The sequence below is a fragment of the Notolepis coatsorum genome (genome assembly GCF_963971535.1).
Source record: "Notolepis coatsorum genome assembly, chromosome: 15".
Taxonomy (NCBI): Eukaryota; Metazoa; Chordata; class Actinopteri; order Aulopiformes; family Paralepididae; genus Notolepis; species Notolepis coatsorum.
This window is the reverse complement of record NC_140179.1, coordinates 76590908-76606006: the sequence shown is the minus strand read 5'-3', so window position 1 is coordinate 76606006 and position 15099 is coordinate 76590908. Positions and strand designations below refer to the sequence as shown.

General features: G+C 46.4%; 1 protein-coding gene across 1 annotated transcript in view; it reads right to left on the bottom strand.

Moving 5' to 3' along the window:
• Nucleotides 1-5304: 5304 nt before the first annotated feature.
• The window catches only part of LOC311241383 (G1/S-specific cyclin-D2-like), a 34601-nt gene continuing 24806 nt past the window's right edge, over nt 5305-15099 (bottom strand). Inside the window, exon 5 of the mRNA XM_084330187.1 lies at nt 5305-8197. Within this exon, the coding sequence (XP_084186313.1) occupies nt 8033-8197 (165 nt within the window). The 3' untranslated portion in view covers nt 5305-8032. The remainder of the gene's footprint in view (nt 8198-15099) is intronic.

Below are 15099 nucleotides of genomic sequence, written 5' to 3'. Positions count from 1 at the left end.
GACCGCCAAGAACCTTGGTGTTGTCCTCGACGACCAGTTGAACTTCTCTGCTCACATCGCAGCGACAACCAGAACCTGCCGATTCCTCCTGAGCAACGTCAGAAGGATACGCCCCTTCCTGACAAAAGAAGCCACCCAACTCCTCGTCCAATCAACAGTCATCTCCCGCCTCGACTACTGCAACGCACTGCTCGCTGGCCTCCCGGCCACTGCCACTAAGCCTCTTCAACTCATTCAGAACGCAGCGGCCCGCCTGATCTCAAACCTACCGAAGTCGGCCCATGTCACCCCACTTCTTAGGGACCTGCACTGGCTCCCCATTGCTGCACGAATCCGCTTCAAGGCCCTTGACCTAGCATACCGTGCGGCAAAGGGAACTGCTCCCGCCTACCTCCGGTCAATGGTCTCTAACTACACACCCTCAAGACCCCTACGCTCTGCATCTTCTGGCCGCCTCAGACCTACTCCTATCCAAGCTCCGGGAGGGTCATCAAAGAGAAGTCGCCTATTCTCAGTCCTTGCCCCACAATGGTGGAATGAACTACCCACCCCAGTTAGGACAGCCGAAACACGTCCAATCTTTCGCCGTCGACTAAAGACTCACTTCTTCAACCATTATCTGAATTAAAAAAAAAAAAAAAAAAAATCTAACCCTAACTAACCATACTGTCATGCACTTGTCCTAATAAACTAACCTACACTGTAGCACTCAACACTTTGATGAACATTGTTACTCAGCTGATAGAGTTGTGCTCTTCCTGATGGCTTGTCGTACAGAACTTGTAAGTCGCTTTGGATAAAAGCGTCAGCTAAATGACTAAATGTAAATGTAAATGTAAATGTGACAAAATGGCATCCAATGTAATAAAAAAAAGTCAACCAATGAACAAGATTCTTGTACCGGATCTCTTCTCTGGTAAAAAAGAATACCTTGAAGACTCTAACAGATTCAAGAGTTTATTCATCACATACATACCAGGGCATAGCCTACAGTGAAATGCGGTTGGCCATGCCCACTGCGATTGTGCAATAAAACCGTAGTAATAGCAATAATAATAAAAAGATAACTAGAATAGACATGGTAAAATAGACATGTTAAGAAATCACTTAAAGGCACTGGATCCTACATTCCTATACAATGTGCAGTTTTTCTTCTATGTCCTATGCTATACTTGCTGTTACTAACTATACTATGCAACAATCACAACAAGTTATTTTCTTAAAGTGTCCTTTTCTTGTGTGTTTAAAGTGACCTGTGGTGCGTTTGTGTGTGTGTATGTGTGTGTTCATGTGTGCTTGTGTGTGGAGAGATCAGTGTTCAGTGTTCTGATGGTCTGAGGGAAGAAGCTGAGCCTTAGTCTCTCTGTTCTTGTTGCGTGTATACGGAGGTGCTTGCCTGACCGCAGCAGCTTGAACAGGCTGTTATTGGGGTGGTGAGGGTCCTTCATTATTCTGCATTATGAATTGAAAATGGGGGACCCCGATGTAAACAAGACAAAAGTCTTTTTCTGGTCTGCATCCTCTTAATTTAACAGTTTGTTGTGTATTGAGCCATACTGTATTGTACCCATTCTGCAATCTGTTAACACTATGATCGCCGATGACGTGTTTAGACGTCATTCCTAGCCATGCTCATTCTGCCGAAGACGCCGTAACTCGTCTTTGATGTCAATAATTCAAAAATCTGTGATCGAAATCATATTTCCCCTCCGGAGCCCTGAGACACACTGCAAAGCTCCACTCAACTCTCTAGCGGTTCAAAAGCGCCATCTGGTGGCCGATCGGCAGATCGCCAACCGGAAATGACCCTTTGAACCGGTAGTGCTCATCCATATGTGGTCCGGGCACTCGCTATCGTTAGAGAGACTCCGTATTGACAGTGAACATCGATCGGTGCAAATAACTTGAAAAAACAACATGATTTGGACGTATATACTATTATACAACCTGGAAATGGATCGGGCATTTCTCCATCCCATAATAGAAAAAATTCTGTTCCACGCTCATCTGCCAGCAGCGCGAGGAAGCCACGGTAAGATTCAGCGTTATATTCTAACGTGTTCCATATAAACTGCTATGATGAACATATGACCCACTCTGGATGAATCATCTAACGCTGCCCACGGAATTATAAACGATCCCCCGCCCATCCGGTCATCATCAGATGATATGTAGTAACTCCTAGAAGCACATCCAGTTGAAATTCTTTATCTCGCACAGATTCCTACCAAACTGTATTTGATCATCAATATAATGCATTTAGGGCTATAAATCACGTTCTGAAGAAAGCTGCAGAAAACGATAAAAACATACTTATACTTTAGACCATATTTTAGTATGAATATGTGAATGAAAAAGTTTAACGTTGCTACACCCTGAACAATACATATAGGACATTGAATGGGCCATAATAATGGCAATTTAGCAATAGAATTTAAAAAGTTATAGCCCTGCAAAGAAGGGGAACTTCTCCATAGACAAATAGAGATGGCGAGGGATGGTAAATTATGAATTTAACCCATGGCGATCAAAGTGTTAATAAAGTTTTCAATCAACCTCATTTTTGCATTTAAAAAAACTTGAAACTTGAACATCATGTTTAAATCCCCACTGAGTAATTTGAGCAAATACTGATTTTGGTAAATCAACTTGTGTTGGTTGCAACTAACTACTGGGATAAATCTTCACCCCATGGCATGAGGATGGGATATTATTATTGCTGGGTGAGCATGTGTTATAGGTAATATTTGTTTGTTTTCCATCTCAGTCTGATTGTCTGTATTGTTTGTGGGCAAACTGAGCTCCTATTCAAATGTATATGCTGTTATCAATCCCTAATTGTACAATGTGGTGTCAGTGTAATGTCTGATTTGAAAAAAAAAGAAAACATATTAATATTAGTGGTTAAACTCAATATTAAAAGGGTAATACTGAGTATAGGTGGGGTTGCCTACCTCACATCCTGGGATGGTACCCATATTCCAGAGTAGGAAAAACAAAATACACCAAACCTTTTTTTGTTGTTGTTGCCAATTTATTGAACAGAAGTTGTCAGACACTCCCGAGTTACATTGTGTGGTTGATGGTGGGGGAGGTGGGAGGGAGGTCAAAACTGGCATCCGCACTTTTTGTTTTCTCCACACATTGAACAATTAAAACAGTAACGTTCTCTTTTCTGGTGGCTAAAAAAACGTTATAGATGAAATGGGTACCTCACGAAATCAACAAAGTCCACTTAATCCAACGCACTGGTCTCAAAATGTGCCAGGTAAAATTCTAGGTAAATAAAAGTAGAAAAAAATAATTATTATAACATAAAAATATAGATGTTTTTTTGTCTTTTAGATACATACATTATACTCTGTAATAGCCTGTTTCTCACTTAGCACCAGATGTGATATGAATAATGACATGAATGGTTTTCAATTATAGTCACTAACAACTGATCAGTGGTTTGGTGGGTGAGTGACATGCCACGAGGGTATCGTTCCTCTCATGGGGGGGGGGGGGGGCATTTCACAAAGCAGGAATACTCAGAAATATAATTGAACCCTTGCACTGAAGAACAATATAAGTCCATTTAAAAAAAAATTGGACAGCCCATAAATTTGCAGTTGTGAAGTTAATCTAATTCACTTGGGAGTATGAATGTGATATATCACAAGTAACTACTCAACCTCGACTGTCTTTAACTATGAGTGAACGCATCTTAAAACGGACTTATATGGTTCTTTGTCTGCGGTATATTCAATTGAATAACTAATGATATTTTCAATGATCAAGTACAGTATGACTCAATCACATTCCTTGCCCCAATAATAATTCAAATTCAGTTTTAGAGAGTAACATCAGAAACATCGAGGACATAGATTTTAGAGCTTAGGTTTTTTTTCAAAGTCAATTGCTAATCCTGCTTTGTGAAATATTAATCCAGGACAAAAAAAAACGTTCAAACAAACTCAAAAAGAGAGTAAAGAGACGTCCCCCCCTTGCTCCCTGAAAACTGAAGAGTTGTGATGAGGTAACGCAAGATGGATCTTGCTCTTTTTATGTCCAGATAAACCTGAGGTACACAAACAATATCGGAAGCAGCAAGAATATGATAGAACATAAAAAGATACACGTGAAGTAAGAGAAATAAAACATGCTATACAAAAGCACTGCAGACCACAAGTACTTCCAGTCCCTGGCCCCACACATATCTCACTTCCCCTCCAGTACACGCAACGTACATAAACAAACAGAAAAAGCAAAAGAAGACCGGTATAACGTTCAAAACTTTCATAATATAGCAGCACACTCAAGTGAATATCACGATAAGGCAATGTCATCCTTGTAAGACTGGAAGAAAAAGAAAAGCTTTATAGCAGCAAGAGAAAGAGTATCTATGATATATATAAACACTATCTATTTCGGTGGTGGTGTTTTTTTTTTTTTATCACTTTGGAATTATATCTCTTTCTTTCAAATCGTTAATATAACAAAACTTAAAAAGAAAAAAAAATGTTTTTAAAGCAGATGTTAGATTTTTTTTGGTTATTTTTGGAAACTAAAGATGTTTTGGCTTTTTTTGCACAACTGAAAATGCATGAATGCAATTTAGGAGCTATTAGGAGCTAAGTATTTGTTTGGCATATGTTCTCATGGAAAATGGTTTAAATACAGACTAAGTTTCACACTAGGGGTGGACGGTATAAACGGTATACGGTATAAACGGTATTAATTTGCTCTACGGTATGGATTTTGACTATACCATGTAACCGGTAGTGCAGCTCTAAAATAGCAATGACGTCATGTAACCACAGCGCGACTATTTCAATCGCATTTGCCCCTAAAAATAGATAGAATTAGTCATAGATAATAGATATGTGCAAACTGGAAAAAGTTATTTAGGAGGCTTCGCGCAGTGGGCGTGTCAACACGCAATTGTCATTTCATAATAAACACATATCACCGCGGCGCACAGCAAGTTTCAATTTCAGTTCCTGGCATTTTTAACCAGTGGAGAAAGGTAAGATATTTCCCTATCGTTTTTCTTATATGAATTATTCTACGTTAATAAAACATACCTGGTGATCAACTACAGTTTGCTGTAAACATTACGATATGTGTGTAGTGTTATGATAACGACGGCAGCAGCGGGAGCCGGGAGGACGGCTGGCAGCAGTGGATTTGCGAATAGCATGCAGCTGCAGAGCCGCAGAGCCAGGGGCTCTTTCAGGTCTGGTCACAGGCCCGTCAAACAGCGCCCCCCCACCCAACTGCTGAATTGCCAATGGCTGAAATGAATGACCTGAAAGAGCCCCTGGCTCTGCGGCTCTGCAGCTACCTATGCTTCTAGCAAAATCCAGCCCCGCTGTTTGCAATGGGAGCAGGAGTCTCAACTCGGGACTTATTTTATTTGGAATATAATGACTTTATACGCAAAAGTAGCCTAGTTTTAAGTTAAAATATTATAAATCTACATGCCTTGAGGATGTCATTCTTTATATAGCCTGCCTATCAGGCAAAAAAAAATTATTCTAACAGAAACACTGATACCGTGATATATACCGTTACCGTCTATGCTTCAAATTATACCGTGATATAAATTTTAGACCATACCGTCCACCCCTATTTCACACCATATAAACCTCTCTACCCATGGCATTTTCTTTCCTCAAAACTCATTTCAGAGGCAATGTTACATATTAAACAGGAGCAGGACAAGAACCAGAAAGCAATATTTAGGACAAACTGTAGCATGTACGTAACTCTTTAAAATAACCATCAGGTTGGCTATATGAACTATGCAAAACAAAAGATTCAAGTAAGATTAAATGGATGTAATCAATCAAAAAAAAGAAAATATCTAGGCATGACTTTAGCTTTCCTAGGTTTGCATTGCAATTGATTTGGTTCCATATTTCAACACAACTATAAAATGGTAAACCCTATGTCTCCTTACTTATCGGGGGACAGCTTTCAAGACAACATGCCATCGCCCCCGAGTGGGAATCCAGCCCAGAAAAAGATCAAATAACTTAAAAAAAATATTGAAAAAAGACCCCAGCACCCTGCCTAACTCCCCTTCAACCACCATCCTCTTCCATTCTTAAGGAGTGTGTTTTAAAAGTGCATTTAGGTTGATCCGAGCCCCCCCCCCCCCCGACCACCACTTATATAAGTCAATGGTTAAATTAAATCGATACAGGGGAGTCCGGTGGGTTAAATTACAGTACACCCACCACGCTGTCCCCACGTCATCAACTCCTATCAGAAACGGGCGAGAAGGTGGCAGGCTTGTTTTTCGGTGTGCCACTCAAGTATCATGGGACTGTTGAGAATTCTATAGCTTAAGTTCACCTCACCCTCTGTTCAAGCATTCTGTAGTTCATCATTCAACACCATACCATTACCATTTTCTTCCACTTACAGCAAACTTTCCTCCCCAAACCCCCCCCCCCCCCCCCCCCGGTCCACAAAAACCCCATGGCATCTCACACCATTTCTTCCAACTCGTTCACGTTTCTCCTCTCTGTTGTCCAACCTATTGCCAACCCCCCTCAAGACAGGCCAGCAGCCCCTCCATTACCTAACATGACATCAATCAACTCCTATACTCTACAGGCTTCTGGCTGCTGCAAAACAACTACTAAATGCTCCTGACCTCTTTCCACGTATCATACAGGAGCTTAAAAATAACTATAGTATAAACATAAAAAGAAAAGAAAAAAAAGAGCCTTGCTAAATTAAAATAAAACTAAGGTATACTATATCAGCCTTTTGGCTTGGCAGTGAAATCAAGACCTTGACATCTGATTTGTTTTGTCCTCCATTTCAATGTAGGAGGACTGTAACCACTGCTTTCCAGGCCTTCTCTTATTCTATTCTACCTCTCTCTCTCTCTCTCATCCTCTCTCTCTCTCAATCTGATTTGTTTTGTCCTCCATTTCAAACTAGGAGGACTGTAACCACTGCTTTCCAGGCCTTCTCTTATTCTATTCTACCTCTCTCTACCTCGCTCTCTCTCTCTCTCCCTCTCTCTCTCTCTACCTCACTCTCTCTCTCTCTCCCTCTCTCTCTCTCTCTCTCTCTCTCTCTCTCTCTGAGTGGACCCAGCCCACTCCTGGCCAGCTTCAACACAGGTGCACAGTGTACTACAGGGCGGGAGCTGCTGCTGCTGGCTCGCTCCCCTTCTGTTGGGGATCAGCTCTATTTTAAACGCCTTTTATGATCAAAACGTTGCTCACACACACACATGACCAACTTAACCCTTTCACTGTCGCACCACCACACGGTTAACCCTTTCACTGCGACGCTACAGAAGGTTAACCCTTTCACTGCCACACGACAGCAGGTTAACCCTTTCAATACCACACTATAGAAGGTTAACCCTTTACTATCACACTACAGTGTGGTAGTGAAAGGGTTAATAACAAAGCACAGAGGAGGAGAAAACCAACTAACTTCATAACTGTTTTCTAAAGATGATCAAAAGAATAGTAACACAACTAGATAACAGGTAAATAATAATAATAAGCAACAAATAATCATAAATGATCATTAACAATAATACATTAACTATTTTGTTGCCAGATATTATCAAAAGATATCTAATATTTAATATAATTATATATATATATATATATATTTTTTTTTCAAGTATGAAAATATATTCAGGTTTCCTTTCTGGGAACCTAAGGCACTATCAAGTTTTCAACACGTTTTGTCATTTTTAAATAGCTTTGTTTTAGTTAGAGGTCAAAATGTGACCAAATAAGCATGCAAGGGGCATAAAAGGTGGGGAAAAAACTATAAACTATCGACTCGATGTAATCTCTAAAAGTTCTTATCATTTGACGGCAACTCGTGGATCGTTGCACCGTCCTCCTGTTGGGAGCTAGCGTTTTGAGCTATCGTCCAATCACAGGAGCTCATTGTGTTGACTTGACATGTGTACTGGCGGCTCATTGGTTGACTTATTTGGCTGGCGTGGCAGTATTTGGCTGGCGTGGCAGTATTTGGCTGGCGTGGCAGTAATGGGGAGTCATCACAGGTTGACGTCACGCACGTCCGTCGGGGTGCTGGACTGGTCCTGCTGCTCCATGGCCTTGCTGCCGGCTCTGACCCCGTGGTCTGGCCTCTGCTGCTGGCCCGTCCGCAGCCTGTTGGCCAGCAGCAGCTCTATCTGCTCCTGGCACGCCCTCAAACAATCCTGCAACACATGGGGATAAATAGTCAGCATTATAGGGATGGTAGTTGTTACAAAGGGTCAGATTAAACCGAATATATATATTTATTGCCTGAGATCCCATGTATAATATTTGTATATCGTTTGATATCCCTTGTATATTCTTTGTACATATACACGGAATATCCCTTTAACTGGTACAGGACAGACCATAATATTCGTTCTCCTATTGGAAGCGATCCCCTAGGCGCCACGGCCATACCCCCCAATGTCTAGTTCAAAGTCACCGCCAAAGACATGCCTGGACATGACCGGCTCTGCGCAAGAATACGAGACAGAAATAAGGCTGGTACTAGATTGTTCACCTAACGTATAAATACGTTGCAGGTGGATACAGCAGTTAATTAACCTAGAAACGTGTTACCCTCAAACGTTAAAGCCTTCATCACGAGTCAACGACCAAGTGAAGTGAGCAACCGTGCATCTAAATAGAGCACTTATAACCGCGTGCGAATAGGACAGTAAAAGTGTCAGAACTTAGTGGAATAACGTCAAGTTCGACCTAGTTAATGTGAAGTACCGCGCACCGGAGAATCTACACCGGTGAATGCAGAGCCCTTTCCGGCTGGATTATTGCTTTGGTCCTGTGGCTGTTGGAGCGGAGGAGAATCGTCTACACCCACTACTGTGTGGGATTTACCCGTGAGGAGCATCACTCGAGCCCGTCTCTAGGAGAGGCTGGCTGGCTTTCACCTATGCTGCACGCATACTTGGATTATAGCTGCTGCTTTCGTCTGCCGATCAAGGGAGTAATGTACCGCCTCCCGTAGCTGGAGCTTATTGATTCCCCGTTGATCCAGAGTTTGCATTCGAACATTCCTCCCCCTGCTGGCCTACAACCGGAGGGACCCTCTTAGTATCTCCAGCTGCCCTACTAGTGTACCATATATATAATTCTTATGATACAGGTGGTATTGATTATCTCCTGCGTAATATTCTAATGGACTTACGCTCTTGACCTATTCATGCACATTATTCGCCTTACAAGCGCGACTCTAATTCTCAAGTAATGTAAGATAATCTTCGTGCTGCTAATAAATATTATTCTAACCCATATTTGTTGTGGAACCGTGTCATTGTGGAGGTGTTCATCTCATATACCTGTGTACTGTATGGCCAGTAGTAATGTACATAAGACAGTAGTGGTTTAATGATACCATACTTATTAATACAGTCAGGGAATTGTACCCCTCAGTTACAATTGGTCCTTCGAGCCGGAGGGTAATTAGCGTAATATTAATATAATATTAATATTAACATGGCCAATGATGAACACTCCACAAACGATTCTCCTAAGCTAGATCGCCCGGAGCGCAGACGGCAGCCACCTCGTTACCTAGAGGACTACGCTGCCAGTCTACTACCTAGCTTTATACAGACGTTAAACGCGGAAAAAGCGGATAGTAAAAGTATGTCAAACCCTACCGAACAGGCGACCCTGCCAGTAGAGACCCTAGTGGGTTCTAACGTAACTGACCAAGCTCACGGGGGGGACCAGGAGGGACCTGACATGACTTTACCACCCGCCAACGTCAACGAGATGGTCCCCGGAGAGCTCCAGGATAAAGAAAGCGCTCCAGGGACAGAACCCGACCCACTACCAGAAGAGAAGCGCGCCCAGGAGACGGACCTCGAGGCGCGCCCAGAGAACAGATCTCCAACGAGCACTGCCAGAAGCCGATCACCTCCGTCGGTGTCTTCCCCCAGCGAAGCGGACAAGATGCTGGCGCAGGCATTCATCGCCACCCTGGCAGCCTCCACCGAACGCGATCGACTTCAAGCGCAACAGACGAGCGAGCGCGAACAAGCTGCAGACGAACGCGATCGACTTCAAGCGCAACAGACGAGCGAGCGCGAACAAGCTGCAGACCAACGAGAGCGCCTTCACGCGCAACTCCAAGCGCAAGCCCTCAGTGAACGCGAACATTCTGCAACCGAGCGAGAGCGCTTCCAGGCGCAACAAAGGAGTGAAGACGACCGCATAAGACTGGAGACCAGACGCCTTCAGACGGAAGAGAACATTGAAAGAAGCCGCGCCGATGCACAGCACGCCGCCGCCAATGCACAGCGCGACGCCGCAAATGCACAGCTCCACGCCGCCCATGCCAGCGCCAATGCACAGCGCGACGCCGCCAATGCCCAGCGCGAAGCAGTGCGCGACGCCGCCCATGCCCAGCGCGAGGCAGAGCGCGACCGGCTGCAGGCGCAGATGATGGATAAATTGATTGCCATGGCGACACCCCCTCTCTCCGCACGGAGCTCCCGGAGATCATCACGACAAGGGTCTAGGACGCATTCCCCTACCCGACCAAGCGACCCGGGACCCCGCCAACAGGAGGATCCTGTCCACGTCTCCGAACCCCCTCCCCGGCCGGTCCATACGAGACCCAGCAACCGGGAAGAACCGGACCACGCCGAGAGACTGAACAGAAGACTCCAGGACCTAGCAGAGGAAGAGGAAGAGGAGGAATGTCAAGCCGACCAGCAGCAACGTACTCTGGACCAGGAGGCCCAGTACAGCCCCGACCAGCAGCAACGTACTCTGGACCAGGAGGCCCAGTACAGCCCAGACGTCAGCCCCGAGGCACTGCGCTACAAACCCCCGACTCAACTCACGGGTGAGTTTGACGCACCGCCAGCCCCGAGGAACAGCACCTGGGTACCCGGGCTTCGGTACCCACCAAGTACCAGCCCACGACGACACGTACGGGGAGACTCGCCCAGGAGGCCTCTCCCCCAACGCTCACCGATGTGCCAGCCATCCATGGCATCGTACCTTGGCACACCGACGTTCCCGGACTTCACACACGAGAACAGAGCACAGTACACAGAGCTACGAATGTGCTTACAGACAATGATGTCCGATGTCCCCGATGAGACGTACAAGTATGCTATCCTACTCAAGCACCTGAAGGTGCCCAGAGCGCACAATATAGCGCTGGCATATTCCAACTCTACTACCCCATACACCGCGGCTCTAGTAGCCCTCGACCAACGTTATGGACGCATATGGGACTACGTGATACAAGAGATAAGAGACATCGACCGTCTCCCCCCAGCCAGAGACAACAGAGCATTAGATGACCTCTCTATCAAGGTACAGTCCCTGGTAGGGATGCTGGGGTCCCAAAAGGAAAAAGGGATATACGAACTGTACGCTAACTCTAATGTAGAAAGAATATTAGAGAAGCTCCCTCCCGCCCGACAAGAGCGCTTCAGGCGGCAGAGAGACCACCGCGACCCCAACGGCCCAGAGGCATCCCTCCTAGACTTGTCTGACTTCCTCGCGAGAGAAGTCAGCAGCTTACGACTGGACACGTTCGTATGGAGTGGACCAAGCCCAAGACCAGGACCTCGGGGATTAAATGATAACCGCCGGTCGGTGACCGTTATGCACCAAGCCGAATCAGTACCGCAGCACAAGAACCACAACACCCCCTCGACGAAAGAGGAGTGGAAGATTGAATGCCAGTACTGTGAAGGGGAACATCGGCTGTATCAATGCGACACTTTCGGGAAGCTGACCACGGACGAGGTGAGTCAGTGGATCAAAGACCACCGCCGCTGCTTCCGCTGCGCGCGCAGCCATATGGCAGCCGAGTGCCGCTTGAAGAAGAAGTGCAGCAGGTGCGGCGGCGCCCACTTGGAGGTCCTGCATGACATCAACAGGCGTCCGCCAGGACAACAAAGTGGGCCCGTCACGGTAATGTACCAGGCCGAGGCGGTGGCACCAGTACCAAAGATCCACCAGACCGCTCCCTGGTGTACCGACTGCTACAGCAGACACTGGGAGTCACGGTGCTACTCGGACGACCGCGAGTCGGCACCACTCCAGAAGATCCAAAGCAACCGACCAACAGGAGTGCTCCACATTGACCAGCATAGCGGGACCCCCCGAGTGCTCATCAAAGTGGTCAGAGTGCTCCTGAGCTACGAGGACAAGGTCCTGGACACTTACGCCGTCCTGGACGATGGGTCTGAAAAGACTCTCCTCCTCGCTTCCGCCGCAGCCCAGTTGGGCCTGCGGGGTGCCAAAGGTACCATGACAATACGCACCATCAGAAGAGACCAGAAGACCATAAAGGGTGAAAAGGTCTCCTTCAAGATAGCAGCGGTGGACCAGCCCGAGAAGCAGTATAGTATTACCAACGTCTTCACCAGCCACGACATAGGCCTATCACAGTACACCTACCCCATCCCACAGCTGATGGCGAAGTATGTGCACCTACGTCAACTACCTATACCGCTTATCGACGGCGCCACACCGACCCTGCTCATCGGCTCCGACCACGCGGACCTCATTCTCCCAATTGAGGCGGCCCACATCGGACCCAAAGGATGCCCAGTCGCGGTTCAGACCCGACTGGGGTGGACGCTCCAGGGCCCCCTCTACGGACTTGACAGTCAACCCACGTCTACACGCTGCCTACACACAAAGGCGAGCGACACCGGCCACTCCCTCGTACAGCCCGTTGAGAGGCTATTGACATTAAGCGAGAGGCCTGTGAGAGAACCGTGGGCACAAGAGGGAGTTCGGAACTCCACCCCCCTCAGCTGCGCTCCAGACGTAGCTGACCTCGAACCCAGCACCCCAAGCGACTCCTTGATGGGGCGGCCGGAACCGGCCCCTCCTCAGACGGGGTACAGAGCAAACAAGAGAAACAGACGGAGGAGGTGGAGGCGCAGCCAAGCACAGATCAAAGCAGTCTCAGGCCCGCTTCCTCCTAACCTCCCTACCATCCCTTCCAGCCCGTCAGAAGCGGGTCAAGGACGGGGACAACTTAAAAGTGGACACAGTCGTCGTGATCATAGACCAGTCACTACCCCGAGCTGTGTGGCCGGCCGGCCGCGTAAGCAAAGTGATCACTGGTGCCGACGGAAAGGTCAGAGCGGCAGAAGTGCTCGTCCAGGGGCGGACCTACACCCGACCCGTGGCGAGGCTGATAGAGTTGCCAAGGCTCCCCGACTCTCCTAATGACGACCATGACCCACTGACTTTGTGAATTGCCCTACTCCTCACAACGGACATTGAGTAGTGGACAAGACGGTTAATCTGTCTCTGCTTATCTAATTAGGTGCGGACTAATTAGGAGGCGGCTGTTACAAAGGGTCAGATTAAACCGAATATATATATTTATTGCCTGAGATCCCATGTATAATATTTGTATATCGTTTGATATCCCTTGTATATTCTTTGTACATATACACGGAATATCCCTTTAACTGGTACAGGACAGACCATAATATTCGTTCTCCTATTGGAAGCGATCCCCTAGGCGCCACGGCCATACCCCCCAATGTCTAGTTCAAAGTCACCGCCAAAGACATGCCTGGACATGACCGGCTCTGCGCAAGAATACGAGACAGAAATAAGGCTGGTACTAGATTGTTCACCTAACGTATAAATACGTTGCAGGTGGATACAGCAGTTAGTTAACCTAGAAACGTGTTACCCTCAAACGTTAAAGCCTTCATCACGAGTCAACGACCAAGTGAAGTGAGCAACCGTGCATCTAAATAGAGCACTTATAACCGCGTGCGAATAGGACAGTAAAAGTGTCAGAACTTAGTGGAATAACGTCAAGTTCGACCTAGTTAATGTGAAGTACCGCGCACCGGAGAATCTACACCGGTGAATGCAGAGCCCTTTCCGGCTGGATTATTGCTTTGGTCCTGTGGCTGTTAGAGCGGAGGAGAATCGTCTACACCCACTACTGTGTGGGATTTACCCGTGAGGAGCATCACTCGAGCCCGTCTCTAGGAGAGGCTGGCTGGCTTTCACCTATGCTGCACGCATACTTGGATTATAGCTGCTGCTTTCGTCTGCCGATCAAGGGAGTAATGTACCGCCTCCCGTAGCTGGAGCTTATTGATTCCCCGTTGATCCAGAGTTTGCATTAGAACATTCCTCCCCCTGCTGGCCTACAACCGGAGGGACCCTCTTAGTATCTCCAGCTGCCCTACTAGTGTACCATATATATAATTCTTATGATACAGGTGGTATTGATTATCTCCTGCGTAATATTCTAATGGACTTACGCTCTTGACCTATTCATGCACATTCTTCGCCTTACAAGCGCGACTCTAATTCTCAAGTAATGTAAGATAATCTTCGTGCTGCTAATAAATATTATTCTAACCCATATTTGTTGTGGAACCGTGTCATTGTGGAGGTGTTCATCTCATATACCTGTGTACTGTATGGCCAGTAGTAATGTACATAAGACAGTAGTGGTTTAATGATACCATACTTATTAATACAGTCAGGGAATTATACCCCTCAGTTACAGTAGTGGTTACGCCATTGCTGTTTCCGGCCGGTCCACCATCTTGAAAATGCAACGTATTTCCCCATAGCCCATTTCTAAATCGTCTCGTTTAAAACAAATAAAGCATGAACATTTGCACGGTGTACCTTTCTGTGCGTATTCATCCACAATCTATAGCTCAACACGAAGATATTCGCAATTAATCGTAAAAAAAAAAAAAAAAAAATGTATTTCAACCAAAAATGCTTAAACAATAATGTTAGTAGCGGGCTACTAGCGGCTGGGTGGCGTAGCGGAGATTGCGCTCGTCACCAATGCAAGAGACTCCGGTATCGAATCCCAGTCTTAGCATTGCCTTCGGCTTGGGCCAGCCGTCATACTGGCTCATTTGGCAGAGTCAGCGGGTGGAAGTCGATGGGTGGGGAATGGACGTTGTGGACAGCGACCCCTACAGGTTGGTTGGGAGACGCCTGCACAGCAGAGACAGGAAGTGGCGATGGTAGTGTGAGCCTCCCATGCGTTACACCTCGCCAATGAGAGTCTGCGCTGGCAGGCGAAAAGAAGTGACAGGCTGCCTCCTCGTGTGCCGGAGGGAAC